Source organism: Pogoniulus pusillus, chromosome 2 (assembly GCF_015220805.1).
Source record: "Pogoniulus pusillus isolate bPogPus1 chromosome 2, bPogPus1.pri, whole genome shotgun sequence".
NCBI classification, from domain to species: domain Eukaryota; kingdom Metazoa; phylum Chordata; class Aves; order Piciformes; family Lybiidae; genus Pogoniulus; species Pogoniulus pusillus.
Genome location: NC_087265.1, coordinates 15,368,911 through 15,388,131, shown reverse-complemented (window position 1 = coordinate 15,388,131; position 19,221 = coordinate 15,368,911). Strand labels below are relative to the sequence as shown.

At 44.4% G+C, this 19,221-nt stretch overlaps 1 protein-coding gene across 5 annotated transcripts in view; it reads left to right on the top strand.

Annotated features, from left to right (window-relative positions):
* Positions 1-15,651, top strand: part of SLC15A2 (solute carrier family 15 member 2) — a 59,721-nt gene extending 44,070 nt beyond the window's left edge. For 4 of the 5 annotated variants that reach the window (XM_064157274.1, XM_064157239.1, XM_064157265.1 and 1 more), the window contains 8 exons: positions 2-127; positions 928-1,092; positions 4,033-4,079; positions 5,673-5,783; positions 7,143-7,239; positions 9,908-10,054; positions 11,079-11,183; positions 12,019-15,651. In XM_064157274.1, coding sequence (XP_064013344.1) covers positions 2-127; positions 928-1,092; positions 4,033-4,079; positions 5,673-5,783; positions 7,143-7,239; positions 9,908-10,054; positions 11,079-11,183; positions 12,019-12,195 — 975 coding nt within the window. In that variant the 3' untranslated portion in view covers positions 12,196-15,651. The remainder of the gene's footprint in view (position 1; positions 128-927; positions 1,093-4,032; positions 4,080-5,672; positions 5,784-7,142; positions 7,240-9,907; positions 10,055-11,078; positions 11,184-12,018) is intronic. The other variant, XM_064157256.1, reaches the window with a different exon arrangement.
* The last annotated feature ends 3,570 nt before the right edge of the window (positions 15,652-19,221 follow it).

Here is a 19,221-nt window from a genome sequence, read left to right as displayed (position 1 = left end):
GGAAACTGATATGCCTCAACTTGTCCCAGAAGAAAGTTTAATTCGGGTCCTGAATTTGGCAAAGGACCCTGTTCAAGTGACAATCCAAGACCAGGACCTGTTTCAGCAGCCTGTGGAAGCTTTTCAGGTGAGCATAAATGTGGGACTGGCAAGGCCTGACTTGTGTCCTGTTGAAGAAAAGTGTGCTTTTTTGCAGGCATTTGCCCATAAAGCCCAGAGATGCTATAGCGTGTTCACTTCCAATGCCTTGGAAATGCATGGGAAGAGCTTCTATCACCTCTGTTCATGAAACACAAGTGGAAAGTCTGGAGACATATTTCTGTGTGTACTCCCCTGGATTGTTAACTCTATACACTGTGGCAGAGGAGGAAATGGCTAACTACCTGTACTTGTAATTAGACATAAGGGATAATTGCCTTAAGATGAACACACAGAGACGTTCAACTCACATCTGTCAGTGCTCAGACCAGGTGTTGCATCTGGTATTGACCTGCAAAGGGAAAAAGAAGTGGAGAGACAGTGAAGTGGGCTTGGACACTGTGGCTTCCTATTTCAGCTTCCAGATCACTTTACAGGCCTGGCTAGTTCAGAACTCAGCCCAGCAGCCCAGTGGCCACCAGCAGCTTGTTGTGTTTTAGATGTGGTCCCGTGGGGTAGAGCAGAGCCATTGGAAAGGGTAGCTGTGTGGGCAGAAAGCATTCTCTGACTTTTGGGTTGCATCCCATAAGAGAATGTACTCCAAACTCTGGCTTGACCAGCCCAAAACCTATAGGTGAGTATAGCTCCTTTGCTGTAGAAGACAGCTCTGACTGTTAACCTTTCTTCACAAGCTCCCTTGAAGAAAGGATAAGGTTACACTTGATGGGAAGAGTCAGATCCCTTCTCATTTGAAGAAAGGGTAACAATGTTTGGTTTCTTTTTCCACAGAACTCATCTGAGTACTCAAAATTGATGTTGAATGGAGAGCAACAGAGCCTTCGCTTCACCCTGCAACATCAAGGATTGTCTCTTCCTTTTAACTACACCATGAAGGAGAAATCAGTATACAGCTTAATTGTTTTTGAGGCAGAAGGAAGTCTATCAAGCCACTTAGTGAGTGTGGGAGTGAAGTGTAAATACAGTATTAATTCAATGGCTGTGATGATACAATGGGGTAATAGGCTCATTAATTCATTTACTCAGTGCAATGTCTGTCTGATTGCTCTCAGATGGTCTAAGCCTGACTTCTTAGCTGGCGGCATTGGATCTGTACACATTTCTGCTGGTTGATTAATAGAGGTGTTATGGCATCTGAGAGATTCTGGGCACACTTTAATCCAGTGAATGCTGCACTGGGAGAGCAGAGTTGTGCCTGCTAGGCAGCAGAGCTCAAGAAAGCTGAGGAAACAGAGAGCCAGAGATTTTCCCTGAAGATGGTTCTATAAAGCAAAGATGTTAAAGAGGCTCTAGGGCTGGGCATGGAATAGAAGCATCGGAGGAATGATTCTGGGTTTAGTTATTGCAAGTGTTTAGTGAAAATGCACAGAAGGCCCATTTGTTTTGCTGAACAGAATAAATGATTAAGCTCATCTCAGGCTCTGCAGCAGAGCTGGCTGCGTTTGAACTTTTGTGTATTGCTGCAACAGAGGGAGGCATATGGGATGTATAGGAATGGATTCTGGTATCTTTTGTGTGCAGCCTTTTTCTAAGAAGCTGTCTTAAAATGAATAGGGTTATTGCACATTGTGGCTGGTGTGCATGTGCTATCAGAATCAGTCCTCATGCTAAAATACCAATTATCTTTGCATTCCTCAGCCTCCTGCCTTGCATGGTTACCACACCAAGCACTCAATATATAGTAGAAATCACTTAACTGCTTTTAAAAATGTGCAGTTTTAGGAATTTATTTTTTCCTACCACTGTTTTATTGTTTGATTATTTTTTTCCTGCTTTGTGGTTTAGAGCCTGGGGCTCGTTTTTCACACAGTTATGTTACAATACCCTGTGACCCTGATAACTCTGTGCTATTACCTTAAGAAATGAATACTCATACCGTGATTTCCATGCAGTCCTTAAGAACTGAAAACCTGCAATAGGTTGGAGAAAAGCAATCTCTGAGCTTCAGAACATCTCTATGCTCCTTAGATATCTAGCCTATGCTTAAATTAATGCCCACCGGGGCACAGGCAGGTTCCCATGTGCTGTGCAACAGCTGTGCTGTGGTGTGATGCTATTGACCTGTCATTCTCAGCTATAGATAAGGATGTTGTGAAAGACAGCATGGCAAATGATGCTCAGTTTTCTAGCATTGCAACTTAAGGCAAGCAATTCCAGTACCACTGCTGTGTTGCAGGACTTACCCTGGAATAGCTATGGCCCATGCTAGCCTCCCTCACTGCTGAGTTTGGCCCCTTCACTCAAGTGGGGTTGTTTTACTGGAAGAATCCAATCTGAAATTGGTTTCTTCTCCTTTGTGGGCTCTTGAGTATGCAGGCAATGAATTTGAGAGCTCTAGAGAGCATCAATGAATGCAAGTAGCAATTTGGCTGACCTGTCTGCAACAAACTAGAGTGTTAATCCCCTTGTGTCTCCCATGGAAAAGAATGATGATGTAATTTATTATTTATTGCTCTGACAGTTATTATTCACTGTGGCTATTTATTATTTAAGGCATACATGATTTGTGGGTCAGCATATCACACTGAAATATAATAGACATTTTATAGGTGTACTGAAATTCTGGATCCTTGGTCTCGAAAGCTGAAGGCTTAACATCAGGAAGAAAGTGTGGAGAAAGGGTAGAAAATGTCAAGAGAAAGTTTCTGAGGGCAGATTCAGTCCCTTTTGGCTTGCCTGGGTGCTATCTGTGGGCAGTTCAAATTGAAATTGCCCTTCCAGGTGAAGCATACGTGGCAGCAACTGCAGATTTCTACCAGCCAGAAACCTTGTTCTGTATTCTTTTTGTGACATACAACCTTCAGGCCAGAGCTGTGTCTTTATTGTCTCTTTTTTAAAGCATTCGACACCAAATAGACTCTCCTTGAATGAATGTAGATTGTTCTGAGTGCTGAACTGATGCTCTAGCTGTGATCTCCAGGTGAGGCACTAGTTCCCCAGGGTGCCCAACCAGGTGGACATTTCAGGGATGTGTCTGCAGAGACTGCGTGCAAACAAGTTCAGTGCATTTTGGTCTCTCCTGCTCTCTGCCTGTAATAACAGTTTAATCTCTTGAATATTGAGGATCAGGGGAAATGACTGATACATGATGATCAAACCAGTAACCTAGTGGTCCCTCTTGGCCTTAGGTTTCTGTGAAGTATGAGTATACTGAGAATCAAGGTCTGAGAGTTAGGCAGTTACAGGTTTTGTAGGACTAAGGCACTCGTGCTTAACTGGAACTAATCATTGAAAAAGACTAATGTGGATAATGCTCTCTTGCTCTTTTCAGATCATCATCTTCTTTTTTTTTTGTTGAGGGGTGTTACATGCCTCAGTAGCAGAGTGACTGGCTGAATATCTGTAGCATTTGTTATATAGGACATGGGGAGAAAAAACCCTGTGATCTTATCTTAAGCCCTAGGTGAAGCTGAAGTTTTGCCATTGGCTTAATTGTACCAGGACTTCACTCCTGTGTCCTGGTGCAGAGCTTATCATAGAATCATTAAGCCTGGAAAAGACCTTTATGATCATTGAGTCCAACTGTAACCCAACTACCATGACCATTGAACTGTATCCTGAAGTGACATATCTACCCATTTCTTGAACATCTCCAGGATTCGTGACTCTTTCACCTCCCTGGGCAGCCTGTTCCAGTGCTTTACCACTCAGTAAAGAAGTTTTCCCTAATGTCCAAGCTAAACTTGGCGTGGCACAGCTTAGACCCATTTCCTCTTGTCCTATTGCTAGTTACTGTGATAGTCCAGTTCATTTCCATGAGCTTTGCAAGGTGTGTAACTCCTTGAACACCAATGTTTTCTGCTACACATTATTATAAGGCAGCATTAATACATATGTTTGCCTTTTTCTTTCTTTCTTTTTCTTTCATCTCTTTAGATTACAGACTTGGAATCCAAGCCAGAAAATGGTTTGGCAGCTGTTAGGTAAGAATAGGAAGAATGTTGGGTTTTGGGTTTCTTCTAGGATTTGGAGGTGGAGGGGTGAGGGAAGCTGCTTTTGTCTAATGCAAACTGCGTGTTACATAACCCAGATGTTCTCAGGTTGGAATCTAGTCCACACTTCTCATTTAAGACTTGGGTGTCAGCTGTGGAGGCTTGACAGCATGTCACCTCCTACACTTGCCATGCAGATCTGAGAGTTATTGCTGCTTACTGGGCTAAGATGGCAACGTAAAAGCTCTCCTGCCTTGGAAGAGTGGTAAATTCACCTCACTATACCCCACCTCTTCAGGAAAAAAGGGAAGAAGCAATCTGGAAAGGAGCTGTTACCTTTTGCCTTCTGTGAACTGGCTGTCCTATGTCATTGGTCTCACCCAACTTTATGCACAAATGCCTACTAAACCGGATACAGCAATAACTTTTTACATCCTTGTAGACAGTTCACCTGGGCATTGGACTCTGCTTAAGCAGCTAGTCTACTTTCCTAGTTTGTCCATGGACAATCTCTGTGCCAAAACTGTTGCCTCCAGCATCACATCACTAGGCCTGTGCAAGACTGCTGAGATGCAGAAGCAGCAGATTTACCAAGAAAGAAAAGAGCATTCCAGATGGACTTTGTGAAGCATTTGGGCGAGCTGCAATTAAAAAGCTAACAAACAAAAAACCCAAGCAAACCCAACCCTCCCCCAACAACCAGAAAAAAACGAACATTCACCTTTCTTATCTGAAAGCCTGTGTTGACAAAGTGGAAGGACAGTACCTCTTCATAGCCCTGTGCTTGTGAAGGCTTCTACTGACTAAACTCCCCTTTTAGAATATTCATTAGTACCTGCAGTCAGGAATGGTTTATATTTCCCAGAGAATATTTTTTCACAAAATCCCCAAACTTCCCCTTCAACAATTTCTGAAGAGGTTTCACCAGAATGAAATTATTTTTCCACTAAAAATTTACTTTTCTTAAGCACTTCACTATCTTCAGGGATCTTGCCCCCTTTTTAAGAACTGAAACCCAAAGAATTTTAAAACATGATCAGCTCAAATAAAAAGTGTTTCATTTTACCAACAATTTCTGACTAGCCAAAAGGAAACAGTCTTTTGTATATGCAAGAGCATAGAAACACGGAGTGAAAAATAACCAAACCTGCTCATTCCCATGGAATTTTTTGGTTTTGATGAATATATTTCATTTTGCTAGAAAACTCTTTCCAACTGGTAGAAAGGTCTTGTAAAGTATGGCACACATCTTCATCAGGACACCTAGCTTTAGAGCAAAGAGCTGCAGAACAATCTTTGAAGGTCTCTGAGAAAAGATTGCATGGAAGTCCTAACCCACAAAGAGTGAGGGTTGCTTTTCATAAGAGAGAGAGTGAGAAGGTAAAATTACACAGCAGAGAAAAGTAATCTTATATTGAAAAACTGAGCAATGAATCAGGCAAATATTTTGGTAGCTCGAAGGAGATGCTGTCATAACCTTATGGAGTTACAGTATGTTTTGGGAGAGAGAATGCACTTCTAAAGTGTCTCGTATTGTGCTTATTTTGCTGTCTGACAGCCCAATGAAGTGTGCTTCCTTTGCAGATTCATTAATGGTTTGAGCCAAGATGTTAACCTCACTGTTGACAGCAAGCAGTTCATTGCTGTTCAGAAGAACTACAGTGCTTCTCAGTACTTGCTTCTAGAGAGAGACAAGTAAGTTTTCCTTGCTGTGCTGAAGGCCCTTGATGACGCCTTTCCTTGGCTACAGTGTGGCTTTTCTCAGTTGAAGACCCAAACCTTTATTGCTGTTGTCTTGGCATTTCTTTGTGGGCTTGGATACTTGGGGGAAAGCAGAATTATTTGCTCTGTGCAAAGCAAGTGTTCCAGGCCACTCCTGTGTCTGCAGAAGCGCCATGTATTTAATTTGCACAGTGTCCAAGACAAAGGGCAGCAAATCAGTATCTCTGATTTGCAGTAATATGCAGTTGAATAGATACTGTTTCCAAACATTGTCTGGGACAACTCCTTTCCTATGGCTGTTATTGCTTTGGTAAGATAAAATCAGTAGGGGTGAAGCCTGGAAACTTTACTCCCATGACATGAGTATAATAACATCTAAATTTAGGCTATAATCTGAGTCCAGCAGTCAGGTATGGGGAATTTTGGAAACCCAGAATGCCTTTTGAAGAAGCCCAGATGCAGCACTGAACTTCCTCTGAGCTTTTGTTCACATTAAGTGGAGGCCTGGAGGGAAGGGACTGACTGCACCTGTACATCTGTCAGCAGAGTAAGGTGGGACATGCCGAAGTCCACTGTGCCACTGAGTGCCTGCTCTATTTTGATACTCTCTCAGGCCAATTCATATTCCATGCTACAAAGTGTTAGTATGTGTACTGGTAACATCAGGTAGCATTGCATGGCTTTGCAGGCTGGGCTTGTTAGACATGGGTTCCATATGGCCATGATTTGGCAGCACTGGAGCTGGCTCTTACAGGGTATATCTGGCTTTTGCAATGTTTCCAAACAAGCTTCATAGCTTTTCTCTGCAGCAGCTCCATCCCAAATATTTATTGCTGCAATTTAGTGGGACGCAGCAGGCATTGTGGCAGTGCTGCGGAGCCTCTGTGCCATCTCACATACCCAATATCAGAAGAGCAAATATCCAGGCTAATTTGCCCTATTGAAAGGAAACAAAGTGGCTTGTGAGTGCATATCTCAAATGTCTTGAAGGCTTCTTGAGCCTGGCTAACTTCTCTGGCCCACAGTTCCAGATGGAGTGGAAAAAAGGTTTGGAAGGAAAATAAACCTGAGAAGTGGAAAAATCCCCCAAAGGAACACTTCTAGGAAGAAGCAGAAACCATTTAAAAATGTTATCAATGGCCCAGGTCCTCAGGTGACCTTCAGTCAGTGCCTGAGTGTTTATGGAAGGAACACTAACGGTTGACAAAAAAATGTTTCTGCTTCTTTACATTGTGCATCCTCCACATTGTAGGGGCATGTTTGATAGCTCTGCTCTGTGCTCTTTGCCTGTGAGACTAACTGGGAAATGCTGTACTTCCTCGTTGTGTCTAGATATAATAATGGAAAATGCATAACTGAAATGGGAGAATTCGCTCTGGAGCTAGGGCTGCTCGACTTCGGCGCATCATACACCATTGTGATAACTAATGTAAGTGTCCCTATGACAGTAGCAAGGTCCTTTGCTAGTCTCTGCAGTGCATTTTGTTCCATGTTTGACTTCCACTGCATTTCTCCACCCTACAAGACCTGGGCAGTAGCCATTTGAAGGCAGTATAAAGGCTAGGAGAAGGTTTTGGCACTTCCATAAGCAAGTCGAGTGGGTATTCATTCTGCTTTACAGTCTAATCTTGTCAGATCTCATGAGTTAAAGAAGAATATACTTTCCTTAATGCAAATCCTCCATGGAAAATCATGTGTCATGGCTTGTGCTGATTTCATGCCATCCTTGTTCAGTTAACGTTGACCCAGTGTACTACAGAGAGTTACTACAGTCTGGCAAGGTCTTGTAATAACAGGACAAGGGGTAATGGGTTTAAACTGGAAGAGAGGAGATTCAAACTACCTGTTAGGAAAGGGTTCTTTACAGTGAGAGTGATGAGACACTGAAACAGGCTGCCCAGAGAGGTTGTGGATGCTCCCTCCCTGGAGATGTTCAAGGCCAGGTTGGATGAGGCATAGAGTGACCTGTTCTAGTGGGAGGTGTCCCTGCCTATGGTGAGGAGTTGGAATTGGATGATCTTTGAGATCCCTTCCAACCTAAACCATTCTACAATTCTGTGATTCAAAGAGCTGACTCTGCTAGAGATCTTTAAAATACTGTGCCTGGTGGTACCTCACAGCTGGAAAAGCTTTACAGGAGTTTACAGAAACAGTCTACTGATCTAAAGGCTGATCTTCCAAGACTTGTGTGTTATGCATGGAGGGAAGAAGAGCAAACTGTTGGACGAGAAGATTTGTGAGATTGAGCATCTGGTTTTCCTCCCCTCACTGTCTGCAGAGCTCATTTGGAGCCAATGTAAAGTCAAGGCATGATTTTCTGAACAGCCTAGTGCTGATACAGTGTGAGTACTGCTGAGAGAGTGGATTATTTTCTTTGCCTGCCAGCCTCTTAGGCATGCTGCTTCAACTGTGGTCTAGCTGGCAGGAGCCACGAAGATGAACGTGATCAGCTTAGTTCCCATTTTAACCTTTCCACTGTACAGGCACACAGACAAACCAGGTCTGACAGGACACACTGTTAAGCTGCCCTCTGGGACTTTGACTCCTGTGTTGTGATGAGCAGAGCAAAGTGTTGTCAGCTACTACCTGGCAGTAGCATCTCCCTGTTGGGCAATTAATGGGAGCTATTCATGTCTGCAGAGCCCAAATACTTAGGGGGAAAATGTAGCTGCAAAGCACCTGGCTTTTTTTTATTTATTAATTTTTTTAAACTCCAGTAGCTGGCATGGGCTGCACAGTCTTGGAGGGAATGGGCACATGCTGCCACCTGTGAGTGCAGGGATTTACATACGCTTAACACATGCACGTTTGAAGTGAAGTTGGCCAGACCCTTCCCCCGTGGCTGCAAGCCTCTTTCACCAGGTGAGAAACCAAGGAGAGAAGCTGCATGAAGAGTATTACACTAAGACTCTTGCCCCAGAGCCCCTGAGACAGTTGGGACCAGTAGAAGTAGATGTCACTGTAGGCAAGGTCCCATCTCCAGAAGTCCTTCCTGTAGCCATGGCTGCTAGCTCTGTGTCTCAGCTTCAGAACCCTGTGCTAGCTCTCTAATCTTTTTGGCTCTCTGTTTTTCCATCTCTCTCCCTGAAGTTTCCTCCTTCTCTAGAGAGTTACTTTGCTCCAGGCCAAAATATTTTTTAATTATTGCAGTGATTTGTACTGAGCCTTGCTTCTCTACCAGAAGTGCTATAGAGAATAACCAAGAATGCAATGCATTAGTCGCTAATGTAACCGAATTGTGATACCTAAATCATGAGGGTCCTGCATCCTACCCAGCCTTCCTCAGCGTGCAGTTGCAGTATGGTGCTTATGACAGTTCTTTATGGGCTAAAGAGGAATGCACAAAGCTATCCTCTCACTCCTTTTAGCCTGCTAAAATACAGTCTCTTGATTTGCCTCTCTGCATGGTGACTAAGTACATCTCATAAACATCACTTGTGTTTTCCCAAGTACTCTTCTTAAACACAGGGTTTGCTGCCTGAAGTAGTTTCAGCCTAACGTTTTCCTGGCTCCTAGTCAAACCTCTCTCTGCCCCTAAGTCTATGTGCATCAGAGGCAGTATTAATTACACCCAGGAAAGCAAATAAAAAGAGTGAGGAATACAGCTACCATAACTGGATACATCTGATATGGGGTATTATCATCATTCTTGGTGCTCCTGATCTGGGTTTGTTTTAGTGTCCCTGTTAGAGTAGGGGAGTTGTGCTGACGATGGGATTGGTGGCTACATGGCTGCAATGAGCACTTACCCACTTGTCCAGTATTGGGAATAGCAGCAGGTCACAGGCTTCGCACAAGTACCACACAGGCTTTTCCTAGCCTCACTACAGAAAGCAAACTGTTGGTTTGCAGCTCTTGCAGAACATGAATGAGCTGGGATGCTTCCATCCTGCCACCTCTGCCCTCTGCAGCAGGAATCAGTCTGATCCCAGCAAACCCAGAAGTGGCAGGGGTCAGGTGCAGAGTTTTGTTTCCAGCGTAGAGCTTTGCTTCCACCTTTACTTGAAACTTTATTTTGATAAAGCTTTTGGAGAACAGACTAAGAAGGATCTGATTTTTGAATAGCTAATCAATGTGACTTTTTTTGTTCTCCCTAGATTTCTGGAGGTGCTATTAAGACGTGGAAGTCAGAAGACATCAAAGCAAATAATGTCCATATGGCTTGGCAGTTACCACAGTACTTACTAATATCTGCTGGGGAGGTGATGTTCTCCATTACAGGTCTGGCCTTCTCCTATTCTCAGGTACTCAAAGATTAAACTTTAGATTAGGCTTACAATTAGACTTTAGGGTTTATTCCTGCTTCTGCCATTGACTTGTAATGCATCCTTTGGCAGGATGCTTACTGACAGTGTTATCTGTGGTTCTGTTGAAAGCAGGATTATAACACATCTTGCTGGGTGCCCTCGGGCTAATTTAATTCATGCTCTGAAAATACCTATTCTCACTTAGACTCAGGAAACTCCTTTTGTGGTAAATCTGGGAACAGAGAACAGAACTGCATAGCTTATTTCAATGTGAAAACCTTGAATACTGGTTATCCTCTCAGTGAAATATTTTTTGGTAGCTATTTTCCACTGATAAAATGGCAAAGGTGTCTCAGGGACTGCAGGGTGGCACTGTGGGCTTGAAACCTGGTTTAAATGGAGAAATTGAAAGAGTCTAAGCCCACGTGAATCTGTAACAAGAAAGCAAAGGGTAATGAGTGTGCAAGGGATGATTTAATTGTTGCCTGGGGAGGTTTGTGAGAAGACTGAGACATTACAAGATCAAAAAAGCTGAAGCTACTCGAATTTATCCTTGGAGTAAAACACAGGTGTTTATTAATGGCAGTTATTAATACAGTGGGATGATCTGTCATGGGATGTGGAAAATTTGTCATCAGCAGGACATTTAACATCAATATCCAGTCTCTTTTCCAAAGGTGTGCAGCTACATGGTACCAGACATCAAGCTGCAGGCCTTGTTGTGTGGCTTGCTGAGCTTCCTGATTGTACCATTGCAGATGATGCAGGTTAGAGGTGATCAGAATCCAGCTCTGCAACAACAGCATCTCCTTCCACGTGTGTCCTCCTGGAGGACATGTTTTGAAAGCTCCTTGTATGCAGCTGTTGAAACTAACCACAGAGGAGACTCTGTGAAGAGGAAATGTCATCGTCTCTTCCTAAGCTGAGCTCAGTGACACCTACACTGGGCAGGACATCATAGGGTAAACCAGGGCAGAAGAGCACAGCATGATACCCACTGACCAGGCCCTTCTCTTTTCAGTCTCCAGCCAGCATGAAGTCGGTGCTGCAGGCAGGCTGGCTGCTGACAGTGGCCGTTGGGAATACCCTTGTGCTCGTTGTTGCACAGGCTGCACCAATGGCACAGGTACGGTTCAGCTCTTAAAAGAGAGGTAATGTTTTAGAACAGACCTGGAGGATGTTTCTGGATGTCCACGTTCTGGAGGCACAGCTTCTCTGCACAAGCCCAGGCTCCTGCAAATGATTAATGGCAGCTAGCATTGAGCTGCCTCCCAGACAAGGCTCTGCATCGCCCTCAGCAGGGTTGCGCTCCGGAGCGCTGCCTCTCCCTAAGCCTCCCAGTGGTAGTAAATGATAGCGGTAACGTTGCTGGAGCTCTGCTCTGGGCAGATAGGCTGTGTTTGGACCTGGAGCCTGAACATGGTGACAACTACACGTTGCAGTTGCCTACCGTAAGCAGCTTGCCTTCATCCAGGTAGCCCAGTAGGCAGGCAGCCTAGTTTGGGACTCTTTTAGGGCGCAGCTGCCTGAGATGTTGGGCTTGCATGGGAAGGTTGTGGTGCAGAGGTTTTTTTAATTCAGGCTGTCAGACTTCTGGGATGATGGCATGAGAGTGTAAAATGGGGCATTTTTTTCTGGCTAACATAAAGCTGCCTCTTCTGAAGGCATCTTGTAGGCAAAAAGCCCAGGCAGGTATGTTCCAGCCAGGACAGATTTCTAAGAAAAGATTTAATGGAAGTAGCCCAATCTGTTTTGTTTCAAGATAACCACACATCATGATTGCGTTGTGTGTATCTGAGCCTATCAGAAGACAAGATGAGAAAGCTTCTGTTTTGTGAGCAAGCTCAGAAGCTAAAAAGTTATTTTCACCCAAATAGTTAAAAAGTGCTTGGAGGTGCAGAGAAAGCCTCTGGACTGGGAGTCTGGGGTCCCCTGACCTACTGTTCTTTTTTCTTTCCTAGTGGGCTGAATTTGTCTTGTTCACTGTTCTCCTCTTTGCTGTGTGCATTGTTTTCTCCATCATGGGATATTTCTATGTCAGTGTGGATCCAGAGGACCTGGAAGAAAAGGAAGAGAAGCGAGAGACCTCGAGCAGCGGAAACATGATTAGTCTTGTTACTCAGAAAACAAAGCTCTAACACATGGGTTGGGATGTTGTTTTGTTTGGTTTTGGTCTTTTAACTCAATAGATGGGAGAGTGAAAAAGGGTAGGGACAATGTAATATTTCAAAGCATTGCAGTCCTTATTACTCAAAAGATATCCACCTTCTAAATGGGACCATGCAGCCCTTCGTAATAGAAATGGGCACCCTGAAACCAGAGCAAAGCTCCTTGAGAAAGCTCCTCTGGTATTAAAAGCCCTTATAAGTAAATACAGAGTAATTTTAAACCTGCCCATCTTTTTAAGCATAGAATGGTTTGCTATGATTTTGTTCTAAACATATATTTAGAGCCTGCCATGTGACAGCAAAATCTGGAGATGTTGGAAACTGAGTTGAAAACTTGGTGTAGGAACTAGGGAAGAGTAGGTGTTACCCACAGAAGAAATTGTAATGCTGTCATCAAAGCCTGCAAGTGTGGCACACAGTCCCAAAGGATTTCATCATATAACTCTCCTTATGGGTATTTTACCCTGTGATTGCATGTTATGAACTGTCCTGATTTATGACTTTCACCTCCGAGCTCGGAAGTAATAATAGGGAATTAAATTCTGCAGACTAAGATATTCCCAAAACACTACTGAAGAAGATATCCATGCTACAAGCTCTCTGCTACCCATTTTTTCCTAGGAGTTTTAGCAATTGATGATATTCTTTGATTAGACACGATTAGAGAATTGGTTTATGCTTTCTTATTTCAGAAATCCAAGCAGTTGTGTGCCATCTTCCTGTATATTAAGCCTTTATGGGGCATTTCCTTTTACAGCACCTGCCACTGCAAGTAAGGATCTGTGTGATTTCTTATCTCATGCTTTGGTTGTTCCCTACTGGGAGACATGCTGCAGCAGCTTCCATAACATTCTGGGCATCCTGCAGTGAGTTAAACAAGGATGCACTTTATCAATTTTTCTGTCTAGACTGTGACATAGGAGATGTTTATTTTTCCTTTTCCTCTCTGATTTTGTGTCTCTCTACCACACTGTGGGTATAGCTATTTTATTGGACTTGTGATGTAATTGTCTGAATTCGCTCGCTTGTGTAAAGCTGTGATTTCACGTTCTGCATAGAAGTAATTCGACCATTGCTGATCTAGTAAAACTGAGAGGGTCCCTGCCTTCCTCTGTTGCTCCAAGGCTGCAGTTGTAACAGGTGTAGCCTAATTTACAACAGTGTTGTCAATAGGACCTTCAGATTCACAGAGAATGGATTTTAAATGAAGCTTTCCTCTTCCATTTTGGCCTTGGTTTTGGCGGCCCTGATGTTTTGATGCGGAAGATCATGGAATACACGTTTCATTTCATCACTTTTCAGGACAGTGCTAGGAGATATGCTTAGTTTGACACCTCTTCTGCTTTAATGTGCTGTCTTGTGGTTGTATGTGTCTTTTCGGGTAAGACTGTGAAACCCCCAATTTTTGGTTTGTAACTGGAAGACTCACAGCTTCAGATTGTTTGCTTCCTTTTCTTGCTGTCATAAACGGTCATGAACTTCCACCACTAGTTCTGCCTAAACTCCTGCCTGCTGTGAGACAGCATCTGGGTCTTGTGCCAGAGGGGCAACCGTGGTCTCAGATAAATGGCAGCAGACTGTGGATGTGCACACAGAAACACTTAATGTGGTTCAGTCCATGCAGAACCATTTATTAAGCTGTGGTGGCTGGATGTAAGCAGCTGAACCCTGTGACTCAGTGGGGAATGAAGGGCACTGAAAACCCTCTATTAGGTCATCCAACCTGCACCTCAGAAGCCAAGTGAGGACTATCCCCTCTGCTCCTTTCTGGTATTGTTCTCCTGCTGTGATTATGTGTGTGGGTTCTTTCTCCTCTAGGCATTGTTGTTTTCCTAATCCTATTTTATGATACACTGCAAATAAGCTCAGCGGCTGCTGAATCATTCTGCTATGATGCTGTTTGACTGGCTTCCAATTTGAAGCGCTAATAGAAAGCATTTCTTCCTCCCCCCCTGCAAACAAAACAAAAAAATCCCCAAACCAAAGGAATGGGCAGGCTCCAATAGCACTGAACAAACACAATTTAGAATTATTGGAGCATTTAATTTTTTATAAGCCTTGAATTTGGAAGTGTGTTGGGGTTCGAGGGCGTATGTGGTGAAGAGACAGTTGAAAATTATTGGAGCACTTTCCTTGGGAAACACTTGGTACATTGCAACTCAGAGTGACACGAGAGAAAGCAAGGTGTCCAGAGGACATGATCTTTAAGACTACATATGCTCAAGAACCTCTTGGTTTTTGTTTTATTTCCTCATTGGCGCCACTACCAGAAGCTGTCACACGCTCTGAGCTTAATTTAAAGGAATCATTCCAAATTCATAAAATATACATTTAGGATGTCATCTCTATCTGCTTTTTAGATTCCTGATGCCAAATTGCCCCTTTCCAAACATCTCCATGTTCCAAACCATCACCATAATGCTGGGGGGGAGAAAAATTGCAGTTCACAGTTGGGAAGGTTATGAACAGGAAGGCAGTGCTATAAATAAAGTGCTAACATGAGGCTGGGGGCTGCTTCTGCAGTCCTTCCGGGGAATTGCTTGCCTGAAGGAGTGTAAGGCTCTGTTCACATTTCTCTTCCAGCTGACACAGTTACTTCTTTCCACCTGCTCATCATCATCACCTATTGGAACCTTTGTCCTCCTCAGATCTTGCTGCTTGGTTGCTGGTATGATTCTTCCCCACAGTTTCAGCTGCAGTTGTAAAGCTTTGCTAATTGGAGCCATTTATTTGAAATGCACCAGCAGTTTGGAGGGATTTCCACCGGGCATGCTGACAGCCAGCCAGGAGCAGGCTGGGGGCTGTGGTGAAAAACTGCCCTTGCTGTAGCAGGTGACAGGATAGCATATTCAGCATAGCACTTCCCCGTGTTTAGAGCCACACTCTGTACTCAGAGCTCTGTCATCACTTTGAGATGGACTCAAGACTAGATTTAAGATTTAAGACCTGTTTCTGTAGGCTAGGTCTTTGAGTTTTGATTTCATATGGCTAGCTCAGAGACAGGAGCATGCACAGCTCTTAACATGCAGTTGTAGAATGATGTTCCCTATTCCTCCTAATTAATTCCCTTAGGATCAGAGGGAGAATCCAAAATCATAATAGTGCATGTAAAGCTCTGTGAACCTCTGGAGAGAAACAGCGTCCTGCTGCCTCCCGAGTTTTGCCTGTCACTGAAGGGTATCTCAGCTGCTGATGGAGTTTACTTTGGAGCAGATCAGGGAAAGCACACACCGAATGTTTTGGAGGCTGACCTACAGAAATGAGCATCTCCAGCTAAGGAACAGCAATGAGCTGGTGGGGATCTGTAGGTGTGTTGCTGCACAAGTCTCTGTGAGGGTTGTGGGAGGTTGGCTTCACTGAGAAGTATGTGCCTTTTACCTGTTTTTCTGAAGGATGCTTTCTGATAAAGATTTTTCGTGCAGCAATTTTTCCTTCAGTTGCCCTGGCTGTTACTCAACACATTTTTTTCTCCTTAGCAGGTTCTAAGTGTGGCCAGTGTTATTTCCAGTTTTGCATCAGAAAATCATAAAAATGAGATTTCAAACTCAGCAAAACTTCTTGGCTGTGAGTTCCTTAAATTCACCTCCTCTTTCTGAGGCAGTCAAACGCCCTTGAGTAGCAAACTGCTCTGTGCAGCTCAGAGGGCTTGCATCTCTTTCCCCACTCTCCCTTTCCCTGCAGCCCCACAATTGCAGAAGATGAGCTTTGGAGGGTTGTAGGAGATGATCCCTGGGAGGGCTGCATGAGACTGGCTCAGATGGAGCTGATGTGTACTGTGGACAACTTCAGACTTCTCAGAAAAGTGGTCTCCTAACTGGTGGTGAAGGGCCAGCAGAGAGGCCATGACTTATAAACTGCTTCATTGTTCCAGACTGTTGCAAAAATCAGGTTACAGACCTGCTTCCGTGGGTCTGCAGTGGGAAGAGGAGACTGACATGCCCCTAGTGATGGCCCCACCATTCATGGTAGCCTCCAGCTTGGCTTTTGCTTGGGACAGTAAAAACAGCTGAAGGTGTATTACAGATGGAAGTAGCACAGGAGGGAGAGCTGCAGGTGGTTAACATGCAGTTTTAACCAAGGTCATGCACAGAAGAATAACCTCTTCTATGCTGAATGTCTTTGCCTAGGTACACACAACACTTTCTAGCACCAGTAGGTTAAACCTGGTGCTAGCTCCACTTCAAATACCACAGCTGCTGAATTTTGGATGGTACCAGACTCCGCATTTCAGTTTCTCTACATTTGTTATTATGATACAAGCATTTAAGAGCTGCTTCTGGTCCCAGGTGTTGGCATATCTGACCAGGGCTTTGCATGTTGATAGGTGGATTTACACTAGTCTTTCATATTAATGTGTGTGATAAACCTGCAGTGTACAAGTAGATGATGTGGGTTCCACAGTGAAGCTGGCTAAATATGAACAGTGCCTCCTGAGAGCTGCCCCTGTGCTTTGTAAAGCAGGGACCCTCATTCACTTCTGAAAAGTGCTCCCTAGAAAGAAGAAAATGAGGGACACTCAAACATTTTGCCTTGGGAAGGGCTCATGCTGCATTACAGAAACTGCATGAAGAAAAAGAATTGCTTTGCTTAAAATCCCTCCTTCCTCACCATCTCAGGTGATCAACGAGAAATGAAAGAAGTTATTTCTTGCTGAACTTTGAATCAAGTTGCTGCTGCATCTTCTCCCAGTCTTTCTGTGCTGTGTTTTACCAGCAGACCAACATTAACCTGCCTCTGATAACTTGTGGATCAGAAGATTGCCAGGATCCAGACCAGCTACAGAGCAGGGTTTCCCTATACACTGATCAACCCTGATGTCTTCATTTTAAATGGCATTTTAGCAGTTATGCTTGAGAGCTTTCAGAACTGATCCAAATCTAGGCCAAAACAAAGAACCTGAGAGGACTGTAATAAAAAAGAAAAATAGCAAAGCTTTCAAAAACAACAGCAAAACTACAAACAAATCCACACACAAAACTCCAACAAAAAACCCAGCTAAAATGTGGCTTAGTGCTTAACTAAGATTTTAATGTGCTTATAGAAAGCAAAAACCTAAACCAGAATGTGACAACTGAGTTGGAGCAATGAGGACCTACAGTTGGAATCCAGCAGTGTCACAACTGGCAGCCAAGCTGAAGATGTAAAAACGGAGCAAACATCAGTCTTCAGATTAGTTTTTGTCGTTGCATATGTTGTTCATTCTTCTTGGCTTGTCCTGTTCAATCTCTCCATATGTGTGAGGGGAGAGGAAGCTGAACTGACTTTTGGAAGACATACAACTTACCTAAGATTCAGGTTGGTTTTCCTCTTGTTCAGACTCCCAGGTTAGCTCCAAACGACTCCCTTTGCTAGTAATCAGCCCCCTCGGTCCCAGTTTCCTCTCTGGAAGGCACTCACACCTCTCCTCAGTGACTTTGCCTGCCCTCAATACATTGCTTATTCCTCTTCTCATGCAGCCTCTCTGCTGCCAGAAGTCGTGTGAGTTCCTGGCAATTACCCTGGGCAACGCCCACTTTCCTGCAGCCAGAAAAACTGTTTGCCCATGGGACTACCATGTCTGGGCAGAAATCATACAGAACCAAATGTCTGGGTGATAACAGTACACCTGCCCTGGTTTGCTTTGGCTCTGGCTTGTTGTCACAGTCTCATATGGCCCAGTGCATCTTCTGTAGGTGAATCAGTTGAGAAGCACTGGGTAACCCAGCATCTCAGTTATTCATAGAATCATAGAATCAACCAGGTTGGAAGAGACCTCCAAGATCATCCAGGCCAACCTAGCACCCAGCCCTATCCAGTCAACCAGACCATGGCACTAAATGCCTCATCCAGTCTTTTCTTGAACACCTCCAGGGATGGTGCTTCCACCACCTCCCTGGGCAGCCCATTCCAATGCCAATCACTCTCTCTGTCAAGAACTTCCTCCTAACATCCAGCCTATACTTCCCCCAGCACAACTTGAGACTGTGTCCCCTTGTTCTATTGCTGGTTGCCTGGGAGAAGAGGCCACCCCCTACCTGGCTACAATGTCCCTTCAGGTAGTTGTAGACAGCAATGAGGTCACCCCTGAGCCTCCTCTTCTCTAGGCTAAACAGGCCCAGCTCCCTCAGCCTCTCCTCATAGGGTTTGTGTTCCAGGCCCTTCACCAGCTTTGTCGCCCTTCTCTGGACACATTCCAGCACCTCAACATCTCTCTTGAATTGAGGGGCCCAGAACTGGACACAGCACTCAAGGTGTGGCCTGACCAGTGCTGAATACAGGGGAAGAATAACCTCCCTTGTCCTGCTGGCCACACTGTTCCTGATGCAGGCCAGGATGTGTACCCTTCCAATCTAGCCTGTTCCCAGTTATTTCTATTCCCATATTTCTATTGTGCCATGCCAAGCTTCAGGGACTTCTGCACCAATTCAGTACTGTTAGCAGCCATGGGGGGTCTGTTTGTGCTGTCTATGGCTCCAGCCTCCTTTACTTTGCCTTGTTTTATGCATTGTTTATGGTCATACAGCTCCTTCCAGCCTCCCACTTGCGGAGCCTTCCCCTGCCAATCACTTTGCAAGTCTTTGCCTTGTGAAGTAGTTGGAGAAAGTTGCTCAGGTTATTCTCATCACAGGACTAGTGTGTGGGCAATGGGTTGCACCTGCAAACAAAGGTCTTCCATCAGTGTGGATGTGATAGCCGGGGAAATGGGGCCAGTTCATCTGCCAGCAGTGCCAGCACAAGGACTGCTGGTGTCAGTAGGGCTGGCTCTGAGGCCCTCTCAGGCTTGACAGGGATGTTTTAAGAGCCATTGTCCATATCTTGCTAGGACACCTGTGCTTTTACTGTGGTACTGCCAAACTTGTGAATCAGCTGGGCAAAGAGCAGCAAGCTGCGTGCTTAGGCAGAGCTGCTCCTGTTGGCATAGCAATCTGTGCCAGTGGTGCTTGGCCATGGTGGGCCATTTCTGCTCCTTTTTCATCTACTTGTGCAGCCCCAGTGCCCACACTTCTATTAACTGGC